This window comes from Phytophthora sojae (genome assembly GCF_000149755.1).
Source record: "Phytophthora sojae unplaced genomic scaffold PHYSOscaffold_3, whole genome shotgun sequence".
Taxonomy (NCBI): domain Eukaryota; phylum Oomycota; class Peronosporomycetes; order Peronosporales; family Peronosporaceae; genus Phytophthora; species Phytophthora sojae.
In genome coordinates, this window is record NW_009258117.1 from 1,977,531 (window position 1) to 1,993,280 (window position 15,750).

General features: G+C 54.8%; 7 protein-coding genes across 7 annotated transcripts; all 7 read right to left on the reverse strand.

Annotated features, from left to right (window-relative positions):
- Positions 1-117: 117 nt before the first annotated feature.
- Positions 118-2,363, reverse strand: PHYSODRAFT_543442 (hypothetical protein). Its single transcript, XM_009524248.1, has one exon. It carries the CDS (start codon positions 2,329-2,331, stop codon positions 226-228), a length of 2,106 nt encoding a protein of 701 aa, XP_009522543.1. The 5' UTR covers positions 2,332-2,363; the 3' UTR covers positions 118-225.
- Positions 2,364-4,237: 1,874 nt separating this feature from the next.
- Positions 4,238-4,621, reverse strand: PHYSODRAFT_496952 (hypothetical protein; the record flags this gene model as incomplete). Its single annotated transcript, XM_009524249.1, has 1 exon — positions 4,238-4,621. A coding segment is annotated over one exon (384 nt), but the record flags the coding sequence as incomplete, so codon positions are not given.
- Positions 4,622-4,659: 38 nt separating this feature from the next.
- Positions 4,660-5,088, reverse strand: PHYSODRAFT_421265 (hypothetical protein; the record flags this gene model as incomplete). The annotated part of the gene is made up of 1 exon (XM_009524250.1): positions 4,660-5,088. A coding segment is annotated over one exon (429 nt), but the record flags the coding sequence as incomplete, so codon positions are not given.
- A 171-nt stretch (positions 5,089-5,259) lies between these two features.
- On the reverse strand, positions 5,260-5,595 carry PHYSODRAFT_416955 (hypothetical protein; the record flags this gene model as incomplete). The annotated part of the gene is made up of 1 exon (XM_009524251.1): positions 5,260-5,595. A coding segment is annotated over one exon (336 nt), but the record flags the coding sequence as incomplete, so codon positions are not given.
- Positions 5,596-8,748: 3,153 nt separating this feature from the next.
- PHYSODRAFT_389914 (hypothetical protein) lies at positions 8,749-9,330 on the reverse strand (the record flags this gene model as incomplete). The annotated part of the gene is made up of 1 exon (XM_009524252.1): positions 8,749-9,330. A coding segment is annotated over one exon (582 nt), but the record flags the coding sequence as incomplete, so codon positions are not given.
- A 1,793-nt stretch (positions 9,331-11,123) lies between these two features.
- PHYSODRAFT_494182 (hypothetical protein) lies at positions 11,124-12,431 on the reverse strand (the record flags this gene model as incomplete). The annotated part of the gene is made up of 1 exon (XM_009524253.1): positions 11,124-12,431. The coding sequence occupies one exon, from the start codon at positions 12,429-12,431 to the stop codon at positions 11,124-11,126; it is 1,308 nt and encodes a 435-aa protein (XP_009522548.1).
- Positions 12,432-13,796: 1,365 nt separating this feature from the next.
- Positions 13,797-15,570, reverse strand: PHYSODRAFT_491442 (hypothetical protein; the record flags this gene model as incomplete). Its single annotated transcript, XM_009524254.1, has 3 exons — positions 13,797-14,310; positions 14,390-15,246; positions 15,298-15,570. The coding sequence occupies 3 exons, from the start codon at positions 15,568-15,570 to the stop codon at positions 13,797-13,799; spliced, it is 1,644 nt and encodes a 547-aa protein (XP_009522549.1).
- Positions 15,571-15,750: the final 180 nt, after the last annotated feature.

The window sequence follows — 15,750 nt, forward strand, 5'->3', positions numbered from 1 at the left end:
CGCCATTCTTGACTACCAGCGCATGCGATCACTGCAAGATCTCATCGCCACACAAATAGAGCTCGGATCGAGTTGCGATCATGCAGTTATTGATGTCACTACCGTCAAGCTTTTTCAAAGTCAGATTTTGCGGTGTTCTATTGGGCTGGGCAACCTTAGCCCTATTTTCTGATCGTCTTCCGTTTTCGGGATATATGCACGCACACAAAAACATCGACGGAGCAATTATGCGACTTCACGTGCCGGCTCGCCAGCCTCTTGCCGCGTCTGAGCGTCTGTCGGGTTGTCGCTGCCGACGCTTGTCCTAACGATTTTCTGGTCACTATTGGTACTCTGTTTGTCGTCGCCAGTTGGTCTGGTGCTGGCTTCGCCGTCGTCTTCCGGCCTTGCTTCTTCCGTGGCAGGCGTCGTCACCTCCACTTCCACCTCAGCGGTCGTAGCAGTACCCGTAGCCTCCGAAGAAGAAGAGGAGGAAGATGTATTATCCTGCTCAGCAGTGGCTGGAGTCACGGGCGTCACGGGGGTGTTGGATGCCTGTGTAGTCGCAAAGCTGTCATTCTCTCCCTCAGCAGCGGCGTTAGAGCTGACACCCGGCTCCTCGCCCTCGATCGGGTGGAAATGCCGCATTTCCTCCCAGATGAGTCTCTGCAGCACGGGCTTCGTGAGCTTCTCGTTCTCAAAGTCGAAGTCAAAGCTGGACGTGGCCATGGTCTCGTCGTCCATATTGCGGATAGAGGCCAGGTACGGGTGTGCGAGCGCCTCGTCCACGCTGATTCGCTTGTTCGGGTCGATCACCAGCATCTTCTGCAGCAGATCCAGCGCGTCCGGCGGCGAGTCCGTGAACATGTGCGCGAGGGGCTTGGTCGGGTTCGGTCCGCGCTTCTGGAACTCGGCGTTCATGAACTTCCGTGCGCGCGCGTTGGTCAAGAAGTACAGCTCCTGGTCGTTCGGAGCTCCGAGCGCGTTCATGATTAGGTGCAGCTGGTCAATGTAGTCCTGTCCGGGGAAGAGCGGCTTGCGCGACATCATCTCGGCAAAGATGCAGCCCATGGACCAGACGTCCACTTCGCGAGTGTACTTCATGCATCCCAGCATAATCTCGGGCGCGCGGTACCACCGCGTGACCACATACTCCGTCAGCTCCAGCTCCTCCTCGGGGAAAACTCCCCTCGCCAGTCCAAAGTCGCAGATCTTGAGCTCACAGTTGGCGTTCACCAGCACATTCGACGGCTTCAGGTCGCGGTGGATCACATTGGCCGAGTGCACGTACTTCATGGCACACAGCATCTGGTACATGAAGAAGGCGATGTGCTCGTCCGACAGCGCGTGTCTCGAGTAGATTACTCGATGCAGGTCCGTGGCCATGAGCTGCGACACGATGTACACGTCCTCGAACTTGTCCAGCGCCACGGGCTCGAAGATGTCCTCCACCCCCAGCACGCACTTGTGGTTCAGGTGCCTCATCAACTTAATCTCGCGCACGATGCGCTTGGCGTCCGTCAGGTCGTCGAACGCGCGCTGGATGTTCTTGATGGCCACCGTCTTGCCGCTCTTGGAGTCTGTAGCAGAGATCACGACTCCGTACGCGCCCGAGCCAATGGTCTTGACGTACTCGAAGTTGGACGGGATCTCGAACCGCGTGTTGGACGTCATGAAGCACTGCGTGCCGGGGCGCGTGGCCGGCAGGTACTTGGGCTTGTTCGCCGCGTTGGCGGCCGCCGCCGCCTCGTCCGCGCGCTGCTTCTCGCGCAGCTTCTTGGCGGCCTCGGCGCGGCTGCGCTCCTCCTGCTTGAGGTCCTCGGACGCCTGCTTGCCGTACGTGACGAAGCTGCCGTCCTTGGTGGGCACCATGGCGTGGTTCCAGCGGATGGCCTCCTGCAGCGCGCTCTTCCAGGCCTCGTAGGCCTTCTGGTCCTCGGCCTCGAGCGTCATGACCTTGGTGCCGCAGCGCAGCTCCAGGCGGCGCGGGTACTTGGCCGTGTTGACGTGGTCCAGCACGTGGCCGGGGCCGATGGGCGTCTCGGAGCACAGCGTGAGCGAGTCCTTGCTCGTGTAGTAGCCGAGCGTCATGTGGCGCTCCTCGAGCCGCAGGATGAAGTAGCGGCGCGACCACATCTTGAGGCGCAGGCCCTGCTTGAGCAGGTAGCCCTCCTGGATCACGTCCGCCGAGCGGAAGACCACAGCCGGGTGCGCGCGGTTGGGCACCGCCTTGCCGTGCAGCCACATGGAGAAGAGCGAGCGGTTCTTGGTCACGTACACGCCGTCGCCCGCCTTCTCCTCGGACGCGCGCCCGGCAGAGGCGGCGTCCTGTGAAGCTCCGCGCGAGCTCATCGGGAAGCGGAGGGGACGAAGTGGAGCCTTGCGGGTGGGCGGTTTCTTGCCGAGTGCCTGATGGCGATTTAGAGGCGGAATGAGGTGGCAGTTGGGGCGCGTTGCGGGGCGTGATACCTCTGTATTACGATACAGAGAGCTGTAGTGTTTGATTTAAAAGCGATAATGTTTGGTATTGATGTGCTTGAGATAGATGATGGAACTGGGAGATTCGATGGGTTGGAGTTGCAGGAGTATAGGTTTGTGGAGGCTTTGTGGTAATGCGTGTTTTACCGTGCGGACGTCCGGCTGGAGCCGGCACAGCGCGAGATTTGCGCCGTCGGGGATGAAAAATTAGGCTGGGAACCTGCGAGCCTTCTGTTGGGAGGTTGTGGCTGTGGTGGTCTGGCCGTAAGCGTTGCCTTGGCGGCGAGTCACTGCTGGCAGTGTTGGTGGTGCCGCAAAGGACGCAAGGACTCGACTAATTTCGGGATCGGAACACTGTGATTTAATTGTCCGACCACCCCGAATTAGCGCGGCGTTGAAGCCATCTGTCGACGACGCTGGCTCCACTCGCTGACTACATTCCGACGCCCGACGCTGCGAAACAAACTGGTAACTTCAACGCCACCACCCCACGACAGCGGAGACTTGCACCGAAGATTCGCAGCGTCGAGTCATTGTGACCTGGATTGGCTATCTCGTCCGGATGAGGTGTGGGCTTTTACACTGCCAAAAAGGACAAGTTCCCCGCCACTTCTATAGTTTTTCGTTTTTCTGCTTGGTGTCGGCCGGAACGTGGGGTACTGTAGCACACAGCTCATTCGCCACGCCGGAGATCGCCTTCGTGGCACGCACACCATCGCTGTTGGTCGAGGACGGCCTGTCGTGGAACTGCAGGTAAAGGTCTAGCTAGCACAGAGTGCGAGAAGCAGAGGTCGACAAAACGGATCTGCGTTCTAATGGTAAGATAAGTAAGCTGAAATGCAATACCTGTTTGGCGCGTCAATTTGGAGTTGGTTAAGTGTTCATTGCACGTGTCGTGGGCGAGCAGAAGGCCGCGAGACCTCGTGCGTCAAGAGGCTTGAAAAAAAAACTAGCAGCGCTTACTGGAGCGACGCACGCAGCGTGAATTTGAGCACGTTAAATCTGAAAGTACAGCAGTCGGGGCTCAGCTTGGCGTGGCCGCGGTAAGATGTACTGGTTCAAAAGGTGCCGGCATTGCACTTCTCCGTAGCACACGCGCTCGTCCGTCGAGGAACGCAAAGGCGAAACCAGTCTGAAGACGCCGCTCATGAACGCGTTCACAAGCTGTTGGGTCTTGTTGGGGCCGTCTGCAGCGCCAGCGCAGCCCAGTTTTTCTTCGTTTGAACGGCAATGCGCTTTCATCGCCTTGCAGAACACACACCTCGACAGCAGCAAATGGGTGACTTGCACCGCGCGTCGAAGAGCTACACTCAAGGCGTGAAAATCGGCGAGCTGCTTCGGGATATGATACGTTGGCGCGCGCGTTGCTTGAAGCGATAACTCATGAGTAGAAATGGCGGTATGTCCGCCTGGTCTCTTCATGCAAACGGCGACCTGGAAACATTCGCTGCTTGAAGCAACGGCCACGGAAATCGACTCGACTTGATGCAAATTCTTCATCGACGAAGACTGGCGACGATTGTTGTCCTTTGATCCAGCATGGAGAGCTGTCGATGTCACATGGAGAGGCCGCAAGTTGCCGTGATCCGTCGACGACGGACTAGAAGCCGCTGTTGTGGTAGCACTTGAACTCATGGTTATGTCGTTGCAGATTGCGTTGTGAGTGGGCGCCTTGGGCGATCTCGGCGAGCTGTTTAGCGACGCATCAGTGAGGAGGAGGTTCAGACTAGTCTATTCAACTTATGTTATGAGAGTGTCTGGAATGTCCTAAGCCAGGTGATCAGCGAGATGATCCCGGTGGCTGTACGTGGCTCGCCTCTGGTCGAGGTGCCTCTCTTGGTGCCCGCTGGAAGAGATCCAAACAGATAAGTAATCTTGTGCCTTGAACTATTGTCCTTGGATTTCCGCGTTCCCTACGTGCTAGTGCTCGTAGTTGCCGGAGTCCAGCCTGTTGGAATGCTGCGACGCTGCTTGCAATGGTAACCTGGCCCCCATTGTGAACCACTTGTTTTCGTTGGGTCCATAGGACTGTCATGCATACTGTGCTCATAACCCACCATATCCGTTTCCATTCACGCGCGTAGTCGTCGGTCTGATCGAGAAACGCGCTGCTAAATCGACGACGCAGGTCTGTTGTAAACGGTGGTGATACTCGAGACGCGCAATTCGCCGTATATGCTGGCCATCACACCTTCGTCTACCCCAGCAGCTGATAAGATATTTCCAGCATGCTTGGGCGCGCGGACACTCCCAAAGTATGTGCGTGAGTGTCTCCTTTCGGTGCTGACAGCTTTGAAGCTTGCGACAGCTTGCATCCATTTGACGGCCGTCGAAGAAGAGATTGAGTTGCTTCGTTGCCGCTCTGTAACTTACCCATACTTGATATTCCGTAATCGAATTCTTGTGAGCCCACAGTTGCTTCGGTGTTTGTTGCATAGCTCCGCGCTGCCATGGATCCGCCGCTGCAGTTGTTTCCAAGCGTGCGACCACAGACCGTAGCTCGCGTCCTGATTCTTGCTTGAACGCTTTGAATGGTAGTTTCTTGATTGCAGACAAGACATTGCAGTTTGACACAGTTTCCGGAACCTCCCAAGGGAAGCGGTGGAGCAAGGGGTGAGCTTGAAACACCAGCCCTCTTCTACCCGCTGCTAATTCATCGTAGTCGTCGGCCATCTTGGGTGTTGGGGTATACGCTTGTTGGATAGCCCAGTGAACGCCGTTCGGTTCTGGTTTTAGGATAAAATATCCTCCGTCGGTGCCGTCGGTTCCTTCTGGGACCCCTTGGACGAGTTTAGTGTCTAGGACTTTCCAATGGTAATGATAGTGCAGATTCGGTGGTTGCCGAAGCTCCACCGTTGGCCGCACCTGCAGTTCCTCTGCGATATCTATCGGTGGGGACCCTGCTATAATAGCCAATGCCCACCGACACAATTTCGGAGCCGTATGATGCGTTGTTGCGTCCGACGTCAATGGAATCCGGAGCGTATACGCCGCCAGTCCTATTCGCTGAATGTGCAACTCCTGTAGCGTGCAAACGCGGATCCGGTTATATTTCTTGGCTGTCAGCATGCCCCGGTTTGCTTCTCGAATCCATGGGTTACTGCTCCACAGATATGTGGGCCAGAATGTCTTAGCTTCAGTCGACCACTCCCGTTGCCAACGAGGAAGTTCCTCGTAAAGCCTGATCTGCAGTGTATTATCGTCCCTCCAACAAATGGCCTGGTCGGCTAACCGGGCCAGGTCCCGTGTACCTTGCCTTAGTAAAGTCTCCTTCTCTTCCTGTGTGGGTTGAAGCCACCCGCCTAGCAGCTCTTGCATCCTTTTGCAAGGTGTCTTCGGCTGTCGTCGCCCGGTTTCCGTAGGGGTTATTGTACTATCACTGTCGGCCTCCCCACCCCTGAATGTCCATGCTGCGGAATACGTATCCTCTTGCTGCATTAGCCAGAGCATCGCATGTTTCATTTTTTGAGATTTTACGGCCACCTCAATCGATACGAGCCCCACGCCTCCGGCGCCTCGTGGAGTGTACAGAAGTCGAGGATTGCCCTTATGCCTGCTTGCTTCCGTTGCTATCGAATGGCGCCACAGGAATTGCTTCTGCAGGTGTCGAAGTTCCTTGCCTGCCCACGGTGGTATATCGAACGCTGCGGCCGTGAACAATATTGCTGGTAGCATGATCACATTGAGGATGGTTACCCGGTGATATACACTCGTAGCCATCTGCGCCGCCGTTGCTAATCTTCGTTTGATATTGCGGATCCGGTGGGCCCCTTGTGACCCGATAGCTCCTGAGTTCCTACTTCGTAACCTAAGTAACGAGTAGTTTCTCCATGCCCGAGTACCGGTATTCCATATAGCTCATTCATCTCCATCGCCGTATTCAGAAAAATTAACTTGCTTTTGGTGGGCTGGACACTTAGGCCTGACAGTGCTCCAAAGCGCCGAATTATATCCATCACCCGCGGGAGCTGCTTGGCTTCTTGAAGGAACACCGTCGAGTCGTCCACAAAGGCCGAGAAGCGGTGCTCAGCATCCGGTTTGCCCGGTACGTTGATCCCCGGCAACTGTGAGTCCTGTGAGATAGCTAGCGCCAACACCTCTGCCGCGATCAAGAAGAGCAAAGGCGCCAGTGGACAGCCTTGGCGAATGCCTGATAGCACCTCTGTCGGCTGCGAGAGTTCCCCATTTACCAGAAAGCGAGCTGTAGTCCCATCATGCAGTCGTCGTAACATATCTACGAATTCTTTCGAAAAACCAAAGCGTAATAGCGATAGGAAGAGAAACTCCGTGTCGTACGCTTTCTTAAAATCCAGCAACACAATCACCCTGCTTAGCTCTGCGCTAATTCAGGTTCCCCTCTCGCCGATGCAAGGACCGCCAACATCATCATCACTGTTTTCATCATTTGTCTGCTGTGCACGAAGCCTTGCTGTGTCGTTCCAATAACCTTGCCTAGAATCCGCTGTACCCTTGTCGCCAAAACCTTGGTGAATACTTTGTATCCTGTTTGTAGAAGCGAGATAGGGCGGTAATCCATGGCATTATCCGAGTCCCCTTTCTTTCTGAGTGGTATGATGAGTCCTTCTAGAAACGACATAGGGGGCTTACCACCTTTCAGCAGTTCATTACCGAGCGTCACCAACGCAGGCGACAACTGAGCCTGCGCGTCCTTAAAGAAGTCGTTGTTCAATCCATCTGCCCCTGCCGCTTTGTGTCGATTTAGTGCCGATATCGCCTGAATAACTTCGTTCAATGTGATCGGCTCCATCAACATCCGATTGTCGTTCTCCGTGAGCTGTCTTTGAGCCGGTATCTGCACAAAGTCATCAAACTCGTGCTGTAAGTCCGACGGTGGTACTGAGCTGTGACTTTGCCCCAGGATCGGCGCCCACTCGGACGCAAATTTGTCCGCTGTGGACATGTTCCGGGAGAAGCTCGCTCCGTAGATCGGACGAATGCTCGACACCGTCTGATCTTGTTCCCAATCCGAGATGCGCCTGAATTGCCACCGGAGGCGTTCCGTCGTTCGTTCGAGCCGCTGTCCTTCTCTCATTAAGGCTGCCTCATGATGCTCCTCTGCTACGTTTGCTGTTGCGTCCTCTCTGGTAAAGATTTGTGCGCGCGCTTGGCTCTGAAGCTTCTTGACATACCGAGTCCTGCGTTGTTTCACCCGCTTCTGGATGCGTTTGATACATTCAACACAGGCCCTGGTTGTCTGATCCCAAGTTGATGCTGTGATGCCTCTGCCGACCTCGCGCTCAATAAGCTCCTCCAGCAGTTAACTGATCACGCGCTGGGGCTGAGCTGTTCGAATGGGGTATATTACCTTTCGTGCACTGCGCCGTGGGATTCCTAACACAGGGATTGTGAGATGTACTTTCACAGTTTGATGATCTGTCTTCACCGGCGGAACTTCCACCGAGACCCATTGTACGACTGCAGTCCAAGATCTTGGCACGTAGAACCTGTCAATTCTGCTTGCCGAGCGATTATTCCAAAAGGTGAACCAATCTGTCGGACTGGGGTTTGCCATTTCTTCCCCAGTCGCTGACAAGATCGCTGCATCCTCTACTTTGAGCTGGCGCACCAATTCTTGTAGCTGCTTACTTTCCGGCCGTCGGCTGATCGGTTTCCCAGCCTGTCCAAATGTGGGCTCTGAACGCCGTTGAAGTCTCCACCCAGGATGATTTCCTCCCCAGCCCACGGCCAATTCCGGATCGACCTGAAGAATTCCTCCCTGTCCGTAGACTGATTCGGCGCGTAGATGTTTACCAACAGGAGGTCACCTAGTTTCACCGCCATCGCCCTGCTCGACCACACTTCAGGATGCCATGCTTCTGCTTTGTTGGCCAATGATGGGTCCAGCACGATAGCCACCCCGCCCGTTTTACCTTGATTGGCGGTACTCCAATATGTAAGCTGCTTACCAGACCAGTGCTGCTTCCCCCACAGCCTACGCCAGTCTTCCTCTAAATTGTCTGCTTCTTCCTCCGTTTCCACATGCGTTTCTTGTAAAAATCTAAGTAGCGGGCGCTCCCGCTGCAACTCTTTTCGCCACGCCTCCATCCAATGTTTTCTCTCTGTTGCCGTGACCCCCGCAGATTTTGCGTTGCTATTCTGCATGAGGTGGGCTTCAGAGCCGCCTTACCCTTCCGTTTACTGTCACCAAATGCCTCCTGTAGGCGGAAGTGCCGTCCGAAGGCATCCGAGGGTACAGTGTCCATGGGCACCAAACCCTCTGTGACTGCGCTGAAGGAGAACTTAATTCTGGAGAGCTAGCTGCAGCTCCTCCCTCTCGAATGTCGAGGTGAAGTAGCTCTCCACAGCTGCCCAGTTGATTTGCCGGTCTGCCGCATAATACGCAGCTTTGTAACTCTCGATCTTGTCCAGGGCCGTAAGGTGACGCCGTACTTGAGTTGGTACGCCGTTCTCCACGTCATCTTCCGTACCAGTGATCGCGCGAATTTCGGGATCGTAGATAATGGCGCACAAGATATGTTGAGCGAGCTTGAGTGTATTGCCGAAATCGCATTGCTGGAGTAGCGAGTCATCACCGTACGCTCGCGAACGCATTCGCTTCCAGTCATCGCAGTTGTCAAAGGGCGGGGCACGCTTTTCCTTTGTAGGTGGTTCCGCTAGCCGCTTAGTCCAATCATCAAGCCATGTGTGGATCGACTTGTCGGTAGTCCGACCACGATACTGGATTAAACCCGCTAACCTACAATCTTTCCGCCAGGCCGCAGTCCATGCTATTAGAACATCATCACTCACAGCTTGCAGCACGTCGGTTGCAAACGGGAACCGTTCAACAAGTCGGATCAGTCGTCGTGGTTCCAGTTCGGCTGCTCGCTGCCACTTATCGTTGTTGCTCGTGGCCAACGGGAACGGCGTCTGTGCTCCTTCCGCCCACTCCGGAGCCAAGAATTTCCAGTGGTGTTCCCAGTCCGGTCTCGCGACGACTGGCGCTGACAATTGAACGGGTTCTGTCACTTCACGCTTTCCTTTTTTCCGCCCGACTGCGGTAGGTTTGGCACTGTACAATGCGCCGAATTTGTTTGTCACAGCGAGGGCAGAACGGTGATCCCTCTTTTGCATTGTCTTCTTGGATCTGTGCCTCAGCTTCTTCTGCTGCTGCCTGTACGGTTTCCGCCGGCTTGGTTTGCTGCTGACCCTGTCACCGGATGGGACGTAGGCCTCGTCATGAGGATCCGTGGCGCTACCTGTTGATTCCTCACTGTGGTCCTGTATCTGATCTCGTTCTCGGTCCAGCGCTCCTTCCTTGTTCTCCCGCACATGGGTTTGCCATTGCTTCAACACTACTAAAGGCACTTGGTGCCGCTGAAGGAATTCCCGAACGGTTGGGCTCGCTTCGTCCTCCAGGGCGGCGCTCAGGAGACGGTTTTGCTCTTGTACTGATAGTTTCGAGACGGTATTGACTAGGAATCCCAAGAGTTCATGGTATCGATCTGCCTCTGCTACCCGTAAAATATGTTGGATTTCACACTTGAGCTCGTGTGGTATCGTCATGCCTTGCAGCCGGTGGTGCAGTTCATCTAGCGAGCCACCCCATTCGTCCGGATTCCATGGCTCCGCTGTGGTTTCGGCTTGCGATCGCGATGACCCGTCCTCGCGACCGGGAATCCTCTCTGTATCCTCCATTTCAAAATCTTCCGTCTTCGTCCCCTCCCGCTTCCCTGCATCTGTGCCTTGTGGCTGGCTGTACGTGCACGAACGCCGAGTAGTGACGCCCCCAAAATCGTAGGACTAGTGGTGCTGCGTGTGCTTTCAGCTTGTCCTCCCGAATACGTTGGACGCAATCCTGGACTGTCAGCATAACCTGTTGACCGGTTTCGAAGACCTTTTTGAATCGCGTCCGCGAGCTTGGTCTATACATCACGCAGTCCACGCTTGGTCACCTTGCGTGTTGTGCGCGAATACATAGATTGATCGTTTGAGATAGTTTGCTGCCATCGCCATCAGGTCACTGCCACCCCAGTTGAACCCTTCAACCATGGTGTCTCTGTCAGAAGCACTTCCAGCGTACTCCTCCAAGTACCACTTAAACTGCTTCTTGGAATCACCTGGCGGCATGTTTTCCCACCCTCGCTGCACATTCACTAATGTCAATGTCCTTGCGTAGTGATCGAACTGGTCACTCGTATGAAGCTGTCCTGCGTATTTGATGCCTCGCTTGATTGAGGCGGTTGCCTTAGTCAGAACGTCGTCATGAGCGGCGAGATCGTGGTTGGCTACTGCTTGCACGATAGCGATCGCCATGCAATTGCCCGTCGATGGTGTCGTCACCTCACGTATATGCAGGAGCCGTTCGACCACTTCAACGTTGTCAATCGTGGTGGGGACCACCGTATCCCATGGAATGTTGGGGAGTTGCTTTGGTAGCAGCGGTTCCACCACAGTTAGTAGCTTCTGGTGTTCACGCTGTTTTAAAGCCACTAGTTGCGGGGCTGTCGGCACCGCCGGCGGCGTGCGTCTCACTATGTGCAACAGGCTCTTTTCATCTTTGGTAAGATCCTTATAGAGACGCTCTTTTGGGGTTTCTTGCGACGATCCCGATGAGATATCGATGATTTCCTGGTGTTGATCTGCCAGTGGCTCGATTCCAGCGTTCCTATCCTCCTCGTCATCTTCCTCATCTTCGTTTTCAGCTAGGACGTCATATCGCGAGTGCGCTGCCTTATTTTCTGGTCCAGGGCTGCCCTGTGGGCGAACAAGGTCCGTCCTCCTTTCAGCTTGACTGTTACCCATTTGGGTTGAGGCTTGGGCGTAGGTGCCTGCTGTTGCTGGCTGGCTTCTTCTCGGTGGTGATCTCCTTTCGGCTCTCCTGCCTGATCGGCCGCCGGTTCGAGATCTCGCTGCGGTCTTCCGAGCTCCACTTCGTGGCCATTCGCCGTCGGACTCACGGCTTCTTCCTCTGCTCGTTCCGCTTGCTGGTGCAGGCGCAAACATTTTGCTGCTGCCTCCTTCATTTCCTTCATGTTGCCGTACGGTTTGGCTAGGTCCACGAGATTGATCACCTCCTCTTCACAAGCCACCAGTCCTCCTTGCCCTCTTAAATGGTCGTCCGTGTAGTTGCACCGCGCGAGAGTGTGTCCTAGCTGCCCGCAACGTAGACACTGCAGGCGACGACCTACAGCCGGGTGCTTGATCACATTGCTTGCCCCGAACCAAATGATTCGTTGGATTCCCCGCAGGAATTCTGGGCATCCTGCTAATTTGAATGTTACTTTCCACGCTGTAGAAGTGCGAGAGTTCGGCGTGCAGGCATCAAGATCCTCGAAGTCGAATTCGGCCTGACTGTGCTTTTTAGAAAAGGCTGTCAGTCGTCCGATGTCCATGAAGCGCGTGATGTTGTATAGACAGACTTCGTATCCCGTTGGCGGGCTCATACTAACACCAGCGCGTCCTAACTGGCGCTCCCACGGGGTTCCGCGGTCGGGCCCGTGTACGTTCATCAAGCGGTACACTCTTCCTTTGAACGGCACTGGTGTCAGTGCATGCCTCGCAGCTGTCGCGCGATCAAAAAAGAAGAAATGGATTGACTTCTTGACCCTGTTGAAGCTTATCGTTTTGGTTTGACTTAGCAACCCATGCAGCTCCGTCAAATTCACATTAGCCCGCTCGGCTGCGAGCAGAATGTCTTCTTGGAGCGCACGTGTGTGCTGGCGGCTTACGCGCACGCCCGTATAGCCGTTCAAAACAAACATGAGCTCCCCTTCAACCTGCGCTTGAATCGTGCTGTACAGACGCAGCCGCTCTTGAGAGTCTAGAATACTTCTGATGAAATCCGGCAGACGCCTGCTGACAATGCTGCCTTCTGCTAGACCTTGAATGATTTTCCATTCATCATCGGAGCCCTCGCGCAGCTGGTGCTGCGCCCTGCCGGGTTCTCTTCGCGTGCATATTCCCTTGAAGCGTTCGATGTCATTGCTTGAGTACTTGCCTGGATTAAACATGAACACTGGGAATGCCTGGGGGTCCTCGCTTGTCGCTGGAGCTGAAGAGCGATCGGACCCTTGCTTCACCTTTGCCGCCCACTGGTTGAGCACTGGCGCTCTTGCCCACCGAACCTTACTGAGGACGCTTTGCAAGATCGTGGTAAGGTTCCAGCTTGTATTGTATAGTTCTCGGCTGATCACTGTCGCGTATGTGGTCCATTCGGTGTAGGATCCCTGACCCGTAACACACACCGCTTCGAATACCTTGAGCATGCAGGACGCTTCATCTCCTTTGAGCTTGGGGTAGCGCTACTTTCCAGGCGGTATACGCTCCATTTTCACCTCAACCGTCTTGAAAACCGTTGCGAATAAATCAGCCACGGTCAACTTCCACGCTTCCGGCGGCGCTACTTCCGGTGAAGCTCTCATTTCGTTCACTAACGCGTCGAAGATTTCTTCTGGTTGGACGTTCAGACCTCCCTCGATGGGTGACCGCTCGGATGATGCCCCGCTTTCTCGTTCTTCGGCCACACAGCCTGGGGCATCTACGCTGCTGCCGGTCTCTGGTTCTTGTCGTTCTGGCTTCTCGCCCCGCGCTTGACTGGGAGCGTCGTCCTCTGTCCGCTCGTAAGCCTCTTCCTGTGAAGGCGGCGTTTCCGCGACGATCGAATCCGTCTCCTCCGAGTCTGCGTCGCCGAGCGCCTGGTCATCTAGGCGGGGCTTCCCTGGGTCCGGTGGCTTGCCGTTGTCGGATCCCCATGCGTGGGCGATCCCATGTTCGTTCTTGGTTGACTTGACTTTTGTATGTAAAGCCAGTGCCGTGTGCACACTTTGCTTCCAATCCCTCCAGCTGGTACACTGTGCTGTCGGGGCCTCGCCTCTGCTCTGCTAAATTGAAAGTGACGACGCATCAGTGAGGATATCACATATTCGTGATCTCCTCATCGAATCCTTTGATTGTGGAACTTGAGACCAACACTCTATGGCAGGGAAGACGAAAATTATATTTAAATCGATTTTTAACATTTTGAAAAATTAATACCTGCTGCAAAAATCTCAAAGCGCGAAATGAATTATTTTTGTATGATATTGTTGAAAATTTCATTGTGGGGTTTACAAACAGCAAGATAAAAGGGCATATGATGAAATAAATAGCGTGATGGCTATAATTTTCATTAGCGAATAAATAACCAGTAAACACAATACAAGTATATTTTCAGTAAATATATTTTTCGGCTTCCCTGCTCTGTACTCGCGTTATCTCAGTGTACATGGTTGATGATCTACCTCATCACGCAGGTACAGGCAACTGCAACGAGATAACGCGCGATGCATAAACAATAAGTATGGTGTTGTTATACTTGCTGCGGGGATGCAAGTGGTCTACTTCTTCGCCTTTGCTACAGGCTCCGGGATGTCTGGAAGTCTGTCGCCAGGGTTATCGCACTGGAGCAGGGGCTCGATGAAGCCCATGGAGATGGCCTGGAAGTGCAGGCGCCGTCTCCACAGGTTGAGCAGCAGCTGAGGTGGCGCAGGCGTGGATCCCATGCCGGTCATGCACTCGGGCCACTCACCCTTACCGGCGGGTGCTCGTCGCTCCTGTCGCGGCGTCACGTGCGTCGGCAGCATGTTGAAGACGAGGTTTGGCTGCAGCAGGTTGAGCTTGTGCAGGCGGAACGGCACGGGGTCCACCAGCGATCGGCCATTTACATACAGCAGCTCAGCGGGGGCGCTCGTGTTTGCGGGGTCGAAGTGCGCCAAGCTACCGCAGAGCGTCTCCGGGTGTCGCTCCATGTCCTTGTTGGCCGTAGCGGACACGACACTCGCTCCCCATGGCGAGAAGAAGTAGGGCGTGTGTGAGAACTCAAACGATAGCCAGAAAGCCTCCTTGTCACCCCTGCAATGAGGAGAAATAGACAAAGAAAACCTGTTAGTAGTGTGGAGATAGAACAGCACGTAGAGCAGCGCGGACGTACCAGGAGAACTCGTAGATGAAGCGGTGCTCGGTAATAAGGTACCACAAGACGTTCATGGCCTTGCCGGCGTTGCGTTTGTTGATAAGCAGCATGGACGAATCCTGTTCGTGCGCAGTTCTTCCACGGTAGGCGAAGGATTTCTTGAACTCGGGCGATGGCTCTGCGTATTCAAGTCCGAAGCGCTTGTAGTCGAAGCTCTTGAGCCACTTGTGGAGGTAGATTGCGCCCTTGCCGTTCTCCCGCTTGTTGAGATACTGGTTGTTGTTGATCACGCGGTCGTAGAAGAAGAGCGTGCCCTTCTCCTTGTATCCTTCGTTCTCACGCAGTGCGGCGGGGTCTTTGAGCAAAATGGCGTCTGCGTCAAGGAAAATAAGTTCTTCGAAACTGGTGAAGTGCACGGCGAGAGGTTTGATCCAGTAGCTCTGGAAGCTCTTGGCCATTTCGTCTGAGAAAACCTTCTTAATGACATAACGCTCGCAAATGTCGATGACTTGGATGTTATCGTCGAGGCCGAAGAGGAGATCCACGGACGGTTTAGTCAGGTCGTGGCAGTGGTGCACCTCAATCGGTTCGTTGTTGCCCAGGCACCGCAACTCGCGGATCAACGAAATTCCCAGCTCCAAAATACCGTCGTGCAGACACATGAGAATCCCCTTGGAATCCTTCTTGACGGCTTGACGAGGCTCAGAGATTCGCTTCGGCAACTCCTTCGGCTTCTCCGTGGGCTTCTCCGTTGGTTTCTCCGTAGGCTTCTCGGTTGGCTTCTCAGTGGGTTTCTCAGTTGGTGCAGGAGTTGGTGCTGGTGTTGGTTCTGGTGTTGGTTCTGGTGTTGGCGCTGATGTTTCAGTCGGAGTTGGCTCGGGTACTTGCGTTGGTGGTGTCGGTTCAAGTTCTACTGAGGCTTCCACTGAAGCTGAAGTGTCGGAAGGTGTCCACACCTCCGCCGCATCGACATCGGGCGTTGACGCCGCGTTCAACGCCGCCAAAACCATCGCCTCATGCTTCGCAACGCTGCGGATGTTGCTCCGCTCGCCCAAGCCTCCGTCGTTCACGAACGAGTACTGCTGCGAGAGGGAGCAGACGCTGCAGAACAACATGAACGCTCCGAATCCTCGGATGTAGACATTGCCGAGGAAGCGACTGTCCCGAATGCGCGCGCCCCATGTTTCAGGAGCCGGCATTCTGGAGGTGGACTAGTTGCTACGCGAGTGCTGTAGTGCCGGGCTTTTGAGGAGTGAGGGCCCATGAACGCACCCTGGCCATTGATACGTTGCGTCTTTGGCAACGTGCCCACAACACTATCAATAGTGTTCTGGGATGGAGTGTCCGGGCACACAGCGCATGTTCAGTAACTTCTTTCG